Here is a 9304-nt window from a genome sequence, read left to right as displayed (position 1 = left end):
TAGACTTGTCAATGATTGTACTTTATTACTTTATGATTGAACACTTCAAGAAACATGGCAACGATGAAACAACAGAAAACACAAGATGGCACAAAGCAGAAATCACATCTTTACTGGAGTGACTTTTTAATAAACATCTTCCACCTTCTGATTGGCTCCTCCTCCTTCCTGCTGTCAGAGACAGAGACGTCCTTCCTACAGATCACACAGAACCACTGAAGAACCGAAGGACCAGAGTCTAAATCCAGCAGTCAGAGGATCACTCAGAGGATCAGTCAGAGGATCAGTGAATGTGGTGTTGAAGGTGTAGAAGTGGATCAGAGAGTCAGAGGAGACTCTGAAGAAGGACAGAGAGCCAGCAGGACAGTCCACATACACTGCTACTCTACCAGACCAGGAGGAGGAGGAGATGATTGTTACTTTGTTATTGTGACAGACGGAGTAACGTCCATCAGAACACTCCAGACTCCAGGACTGATGACCCCTTCCAAACATGCACTCATGACTTTCTCCTTTCCTGCTGATTCCTCTGTAGCTCACTGATATATCAAGATTCCCGCTCCACTCGACCTCCCAGTAACATCGACCACTCAGATCATTTCTACACAGCAGCTGAGTCCAGTAATCAAATCTGTCTGGATGATCAGGATACAGCTGCTCTTCCTCCACATGTGTCACCTTCCTGTTGTTGTTGGACAGTTTGAGCTTTCTGCTCATGGAGTTTTCATCCAGGTCAAGTTGAATGAAATCTGATGGAGAGAAAAAGAAAAAAGTTCTGATCAGACCATAGACAGTAAATAAATGGACAGACCTTTCGTGACGTCACCCATAGAGTTCTCAACCGCCGTTCTGAAGACTACAAGTGACTCCAGCAGGACGTCTCCACATTGAATATTTGAAACCGGATGTGAATGTGATTGGTCCAGCCCATCATGTGACCGCATCACGTGGACAGAGGAGGCGCTGTGATAAGGCGATTTATGCAAAACTAACTTGTAATATAAAATCAACAGATGATTTATGTGAAAATCAGAGTCTGGTGAAGCAGCAGGTTATAGAAACTAGTGATAGAGACCAAAACATGTTCTGAAACCTGGCGCTTTATATGTTTATTTGCACTCTGAAAATCGGCATTTTTGAATGGGTTCCATTGAGACCGGGGCTCTTTTTGAAACCAGCATCATCGCCCCCTGCTGGAATTCCTCTGGAATTACAGCTTTTTAGCACTTCCACATTATCTTCATGATTTATGAGCGGAGGTTGGCGCCTGGACCAGACACATGTGATGAATTTGTTGTTTGTGGACTTCCTGATTGAGAGAAAGTTTGATGAGGACACTTTTTGTCAGGCTTCTCTTCACAGTAATGTTTGAATGAATCCAAAGCTTTAATTGAAAGACAAACGGACAGTGATGAGTCCAACTTACACTTCCTCAGCCCAGGTTTGAGCCTCTGCCGTCCACCATGGTCCACCCTGCAGGAAGAAAGACAGTCAGAAGGGTTTTCTCTCCAACATGAGTCCTCACTGCTGCTGAACATGAAGCAGAACTCCTCAGTTTGTCTTTGGAGACACAGAAAGAGGCTGAAAGACTCTGAGTCCACATTTGAATGAGTTCAGAGAACAAGTTCAACAACAGGGAGGAGTGGGAGAGAGGGATGGAAGGAAAGATTTAGAGATGGGAGGAGCGAGACAGAAAGGAGAGAGGGAGAGGGGCTAGATCGAGGAAGCGAGTTTTGGCCCGCGGGCCGACAGTTGCTGACCACTATTATATTGGCTTTCTCTCATTCAGTTCCAGATCAATGTTATTTTTTTTTTGTTTTTTTTTTTGTTCAGAGGATTTTTCTTCTTGCCAGTTATCTTCAATAAATTGACCTCCTCATGATCATGCTCCTACTTCTGTCATGTCTTGAATCTTTCAAGTACAATCAGAATAATTCTATGTCACTCGAAATGGGAGCGTCTGTGGAGAGGTTTTCAACTTTTACAGAGTAAGAATACAATACAATTCTGAAACTCCTGCGTCTCCCTCGAGGGAGCTCTGGATGTGTGTTACCTGGCAGGAATTCTTTGAGTCTCTCTCTCTCTCTCTCTCTCTCTCTCTCTCTCTCTCTCTCGCTGTGCTGCATGCTGTATGTCAGACCCAATCAGTTTTTTTCTGGTGTCCTATGTCCTTGACTTTTTCTATGGTCACAATGTCAAATGAAAGTTCTTCAAAGCTTCTTTCAATACAATGTAACATTTTTGTAGAAGCAGCTGAAAAGGACATCATTGTGTGGCCCTGGTAAAGTTCTCATTTTTTCCATATTTAGTTTACACAGCAAGGAGTGGGAATGGGGGAACCACTCATCGAAACCTGTTTAAGATTTAAAACTGAAACTGTAGTCAGCCTCAGATTATTCAGGTGAGACAGGAACAGTTATAGGATTTCAAACTAGAAAATTCCAGAGCAAATGTTGGCTTTGTGCCGACCAGCTGCTCTGTGTGTGTGTGTGTGTGTGTGTGTGTGTGTGTGTGTGTGTGTGTGTGTGTTTGTGTATAACCCCTCCATGTTCACTGTGAGCTCTGATCTGAGATCAGCCATGACAGAGTCTGCAGCTGTGTGTATGTTGCCAAGGAAATGAGCTGCAGTCAGAAGTCATGGCAGTGAATCAGCAGTTTTTCAACCAGTGTGCGTGGTTGAAGAAATGACGTTGTTCGAGATCCGAGAGGCAAAATTGAAAAATGAATTTTCATTGTGAGCGTCAGAAGCCTTTCATGGATTTATCTCTACCTGAAAATTTCATGTCCGTAGGATCATCCATGGAGCCGCAGCAAGTTTGTAAAAATCTGTGAGCTTTTGGAATCAGCTGAGAAAATCTCTCCCCAACATGCTCTGAAGCGGATGGGATAAAATTCTGCACTCTCCTCTAACAAATGCATCTCCATAGAGAACCATTTGAGAAAGAGACAAAATCAGTGCACTGTGAGCGTCACAAGAAAAAAACCTACAGTACCTAACCTTCCATCTCTCGAGGTCTCTCTGAACTGCTCTAACTGGAGGCAGAACATGAAGACATGAAGTCTCCAATATTAGGTGACACTTTGATACCGAGACAGACAAAGCCTGAGGTGGAACATTTGATTGGAAAATTCCTAACTGAACTTGTCCTGCCATAATTCTCCAGGAGCACAGCTTCAGATTTGTTTTGTATCGACACACTGAACCAGTTGAGTTAATCACTGACAGAGTGTTCAGCACTGAAACATCAGGGTTTGAAAGAAAAAGTGAAATGTCATCAGCATATAACAATATCTTCTGTAGTCTTGCCTTAAAGGTACACTGGAGGATGCTTAGAACCAATCAGAATTGTATGGTTCCAACTTGTGATTGGGCAGTCATAGTGCCAATCAATGTGGGAACTTGTTTGCATGATGACGTACCACGTCGAGTCGCCGCCTCTGTGCGCGCGCTTGTTTCGAGGCACGCATTGTTTAGGAAGTGACATTGCAGCGGGAGCAACCAACCAACCAACCAACCAACCCCCCCCCCCCCCCCCCCCCCCCCCACCCCCCCCCCCCCCCCCCGGCTCTTCACATTATCGGATAAAACGGGTCTCCAAACGAAGCTCCCGGAGGATAGAAGAAAGGCCATAGAAAAGAAGGGCAAAACACGTGTTTTACTCAGAGATTCCTTTACGAGGTGGCGGACATTCAAAGCACAAAAGGGATTTAGGACTGATCACAACGTGGGGAAGATTCTGCTGGACAGGTAACCTGCTGATTATCCCATTCAAATGTGTTTCTGCTTCATAAACAGACACTACTTTACGGATCGTGATCTTATGGATGATTGGAAGAAGAGTCCGACATGATTACAAATGCGTTTCAATCATATGTGGAAAGATGATGCTCCAGTGCGCGGATGTAAACAAACTGACATGCGGCTGACGTGCACGCTCCCACAGTCCTCATGGGGAGGGAGCCGCGCATGCGCAGTGCTCCAAAAATGGCAAATAGTCCATGTTGTACGAAATCTGCGGAGAATACTCCAATATACCTTTAAGTAACACCGTGAATATCCTGACTATTCCTGATACATTTTTCCAGTGTCTCTGAAGTGAGGACTAAAAGAAGGAGGACATGAGGCGTTCCTGTATTGTCCCTTAACAGGAAGGGGGAAGAGAACATAAAATTGGTCAAGACACCACGAAACTCCAGATGAACAATATCACACATCTTTCCCATGTCTAATGATAAAGCCAGCATTCAGTGTTACAGCATTGAGGAATACTATTCAACATTTAGGAGCCTTTTCACACAAGAGTATTTAAAGCTGATGTCTGATCATTAACTGGAAACTATCTGAAGAACATGTCAGTCTCCAGGATGAGCTCCTGTTGTGAGTTCATACCTGAGAGTCTTCAGTTTGCAGTGTGGATCCTCCTCAGCAGCAGACAGTAGTTTGACTCCTGAGTCTCCTGGATGGTTGTAGCTCAGGTCCAGCTCTGTCAGATGGGAGGACTTGGATCTCACAGCTGAGACCAGAGAAGCACAGCCTTCCTCTGAGACCAGACACCCTGACAGACTGGAGACACAAACATGGCTGCATCAAGTCAAGAAGGAAGAAGGAAGATCCTCCACATGATGAAGCAGCAGCTGGATCCTGACCTGAGAGCTTCCAGTTTGCAGTGAGGACTCTCCAGTCCAGCAGAAATCAGCTTCACTCCTGAATCCTTCAGGTCGTTGTTACTCAGGTCCAGATGTGTCAGACTGGAGGACTGAGAGCTGAGAACTGAGGACAGAGCTCCACAGCTTCTCTCTGACAGATCACAGCAACTCAACCTGAAGAAGAAGCAGCAATGAAAACCACATCAATGTTTATGGACACAGTTAAACTTATCTGACTTGCAGCATCACAAACACAGGGAGCGTAGTGTGTAATGGTGGAGAAAATAAAAACGACAATGTTCCACTGCAATGATTTTCAGATAAGGTACAGATGTTCTACAAATGTGATGAGGGGGCACATAGTGGCGGATATTATTTCACAACAATTTCAAAACCTCAGTGTCTTCAGTGTGGAGTGTGTAGACTCCACGGCAGCCGACAGAAGCTTCACTCCTGAATCTCCTAGATGGTTGTAGCTCAGCTCCAGATGTGTCAGCCTGGAGTTGAGAACTGAAGACAGAGCTCCACAGCTTCTCTCTGACAGTCCACACCCATTCAACCTGAAGAAAAACCAGCGATGAAAACTATCTTAATGTTTGTCATGGGCTCAGGTCTCCATATGTGACTTTGAACACAGTGAGCAGAGGATGTAAAGCTGCTACTTTCCAGCTGAACAGAGACGAGAAACTTCAATTTGTGATTTTAGTTTTTTGAGAATATTTTAGAAAACATCAAGATGCTACAATGTTCCACTGATGAGTTCTCCAGATGTGAGGAGGAGAACAGAGTGGTGGATGTTATTTAACAATCATTATACAGAATTAATATCTTCAGAGCACAGTGTGGATCCTCCACTGCAGCAAACAGCAGTGGAGGGTCCAGTGCTGTGGATCCACAACTGGCAGCTGGATCCTGACCTGAGAGCTTCCAAGTTACAATGACGACTCTTCAGTCCAAGAGACAGACACTTCACTCCTGAATCCGGCAGGTCGTTGTTACTCAGGTCCAGATGTGTCAGACTGGAGGACTGAGAGCTGAGAACTGAGGACAGAGCTCCACAGCTTCTCTCTGACAGACCACAGCCGCTCAACCTGAAGAAGAGCCAACAATTAAACCCAGCCTAGACTTAGTCATGGTCTCAGGTCTTCATGTTTGTTCCTGAAGTACATACAGAGCTTTGTTGGAGGCTTTGACCACTGGCAGCAGGTTCAGAAGAGCCTCCTCTGAAGCAGAGTATTTCTTCAGGTCAAACTCCTTCAGATCTTCTTCTGATGACAGTAAGATGTAGACCAGAGCTGACCACTGAGCAGGAGACAGACTGGCTATTGAGAGACTTCCTGATTTCAGGGACTGTTGGATCTCCTCCACCAGAGAACCATCATTCAGTTCATTCAGACAGTGGAACAGATTGATGCTTCTCTCTGCAGACTGACTCTTACTCTCATTCAGCTTCTTCTTGATGTACTGGACTGTTTCCTTATTGGTCTGTAAGCTACTTCCTGTCTGTGTCAGCAGACCTCGAAGGAGACTCTGATTGGTCTCCAGTGAAAGACCCAGGAGGAAGCGGAGGAACAAGTCCAGGTGTCCATTTGGACTCTTCAAGGCCTCGTCCACAGCTCTCTGATGGAGATGGTGGAGTTTAAGTTTCTGCTTCAACATTTTTGGCAACCTGATGGTTTGTTTCTTTTCCAGCAGGTTGATTCCAGTGTTGGTGAAGGTCTGATGGACATGAAGAGCAGCCAGAAACTCCTGAAAGGTCAGATGGATGAAGCAGAACACCATGTCCTGGTACAGGCAGCTCTCCTCTTTCAAGATCTGTGTGAACATTCCTGAGTACATTGAGGCTGCTTTGAGATCGATGCCACACTCTGTCAAGTCAGGTTCATAGAAGATCAGGTTTCCTTTCTGCAGCTGATCAAAAGCCAGTTTTCCCAGAGACTCTATCATCTCCTTGGTCTCTGGACTCCAGTGTGGATCTGTAGCAGCTCCTCCATCAAACTTGACCTTCTTGACTTTGGCCTGGATCACCAGGTGGTGGATGTACATCTGAGTCAGGGTCTTGGGCAGCTCTCCTCCCTCTCTGCTCTTCAGCTCCTCCTCCAGAACTCTAGCAGCGATCAAGCAGAAGACCGGGATGTGGCACATGATGTGGAGGCTTCGGGAGGTCTTGATGTGGGAGATGATCCTGCTGGCCTGCTCCTCCTCTCTGAAACTCCTACTAAAGTACTCCTCCTTCTGGGGGTCAGTGAACCCTCGGACCTCTGTTACCCTGTTCACACAGTCATCAGGGATCTGATTGGCTGCTGCAGGTCGTGTGGTGATCCAGAGGCGAGCAGAGGGAAGCAGGTTCCCCCTTATGAGGTTTATCAGCAGAACATCCACTGAGGTGGGCTCTGTAATTTCACTCAGTATCTCAGTCTGATCGAAGTCCAGAGGGAGTCGACACTCATCCAGACCATCAAAGATGAAGATCACCTTGAATTCTTCAAAATTTTCAATTCCATCTTCCGTATTTTTACTGAAGAAGTGATGAACAAGTCCCACTAAGCTGAACTCCTCCTCCTTCACTACATTCAGCTCTCTGAAGGTGAAAGGAAATATGAAGTGGACGTCCTGGTTGGCTTTGTCTTCAGCCCAGTCCAGAGTGAACTTCTGTGTCAGGACTGTTTTCCCAATGCCAGCTACTCCCTTTGTCAGCACTGTTCTGATTGGTTGAAATCTTCCAGATGAGTCTTTAAAGATGTCTCCTGGTTTAATGATTGTTTCTTCTCTTGTTGTTCTCCTTTCAATCTGTATGACCTCATGTTCCTGATTGATCCCTGCATTCCCTTCATCTGTGACTTTCAGCTCTGTGTAGATCTGGTTCAGGACAGTGGAACCTCGGGGTTTAGGGACCCCCTCAGACACATACTGGAACTTGTTCTTCAGCCTTTCTTTCAGTTTTTCCTGACACCTCTTGGATATCACTGATGATGGAATTTTTTGAGGTCCATCTTTCTCTTGTTATTTTTTTAAAGAGACAAAAAAAACCCCAAAATATTTAGACTCATATTCTCATCTTCAAAGTGCTCAAAAATTAATTAGGTTAAACACATATACTTCCTATACACTTCACCAGAAACTGGAAGTTCTTAGCTTTGACATTTGGTTTGTATAATCAGAAGTGATCAACTCAAATTAGGTGGTCCTTAAGAAGTAATTAAAAAGTCATGAATCATTTTCTCATGTGTTTGTTTTCTGTTCAGCTAATTGGACTGCGAATTTCAGACTGGGTGCAAAATGTCATGCAGGAATCATAACAGAAACTCATCTTCAACAATGACTACAGAGACATTTGGTGTTTCATGTGAGAGAGGGACTGTAAGGTCATATATCACCTTTACCAAATTAAAAAAAACATGGAAATTAAAAGATCAATGTTGTAGCAGAAGAGAGTTAGTTATTATTGCCATTGTACCTGTCGTGATTCATCTCTGTTGTTTCACATTATGTAAATGTAAGTTATAACATCAAGTTTTAATGTTTCCAGGACTTACCTTCAGGTTCTGAGATGTCTTTGTCGTGCTTCTCCCATATACCCATTATCTTCATTTTCTTGCAAACCACTTTAGTGACTTCAAGAGTATGATTGCTGTAGGTTTGGAGCATCACATCCACTGTGTTAATCCTGTCCAATCCCTCCAGTTTACTCTTTGGGATATGTGGAAACCTTCCAAGAACCCCATCTTGCCTCAAATACCACTGGAACTTTTCAAAGTCCTCACGTTCCAACTCCTCCAGAATTCCCAGGAGGACTTCTGCAGTTGCGCTCATCTTTTACCTTGTGCAGAGTCTGATTTATCTCACTAAACTTTCACTGTGCTCATAGAGTCCCTGGAAAGACCACGATGAGGTGCTGATATGCTTTAATGAACGTGAATTGTATGACTCTGAAAAACACAAAACAAGAACCCTCATGAGCTCCTTCTCAATCATTTGCTAGTTTCAGGTCCAATTTTATCAAAGACAATGTCTAATTTTATTTGGTACAACCACCACAGATTTCATTATATGTTCTTGACAGCTTGGAGTGCAGACCAGGAATCAGAGACCATGAGTCAATGACCATGTCAGGATCCTCTGGGCCCCACCCCTTGGCCCCATCCTGTGTGTCTTCAGCCCCTCCTGTTGTCTACCCCACCTCATGTTTCCATCGACCAATGGTCTTTCCCCGTGTGCTCATGACCCTCATGTGCTGGCCCTGTGTCTCCCCTTTATAAACCTTTCTCAGCTCTTGTGTGGTTGCTGGTTCATCTGGCTTCCTTTGTGTTTCCCCAGTCACCTTGCTTTGTTTCCTTGTGTGCTCATGTCATGCAGCCTTCTAGAACTTTGCTTTGGGTTTCCACCAGGAGTCGGGGACCAGAAATCACGGACCAGGGGTCAGAGACAAGGAGTAAGAGACCAAGAATCAGAGACCAGGAGTCAGAGACCAGGAGTTAGAGACCAGGAGTCAGGTACCAGGAGTCAGAGACCAGGAGTCAGAGACCAGGAGTCAAGGACCAAGAGTCAGGGACCAGGAGTCAAGGACCAAGAGTCAGGGACCAGGAGTCAAGGACCAAGAGTCAGGGACCAGGAGTCAAGGACCAAGAGTCAGGGACCAGGAGTCAAGGACCAAGAG

The 9304-nt window shown here is 45.1% G+C and overlaps 1 protein-coding gene across 1 annotated transcript in view; it reads right to left on the bottom strand.

Annotated features, from left to right (window-relative positions):
• LOC115381304 (NACHT, LRR and PYD domains-containing protein 3-like) overlaps positions 1-9304 on the bottom strand; it is a 37762-nt gene continuing 28458 nt past the window's right edge. The window contains exon 9 of the mRNA XM_030082583.1: positions 1-749. Coding sequence (XP_029938443.1) covers positions 196-749 — 554 coding nt within the window. The 3' untranslated portion in view covers positions 1-195. The remainder of the gene's footprint in view (positions 750-9304) is intronic.

This window comes from Salarias fasciatus, chromosome 23, assembly GCF_902148845.1.
Source record: "Salarias fasciatus chromosome 23, fSalaFa1.1, whole genome shotgun sequence".
NCBI classification, from domain to species: Eukaryota; Metazoa; Chordata; class Actinopteri; order Blenniiformes; family Blenniidae; genus Salarias; species Salarias fasciatus.
This window is presented reverse-complemented; position numbering and strand designations above follow the sequence as displayed.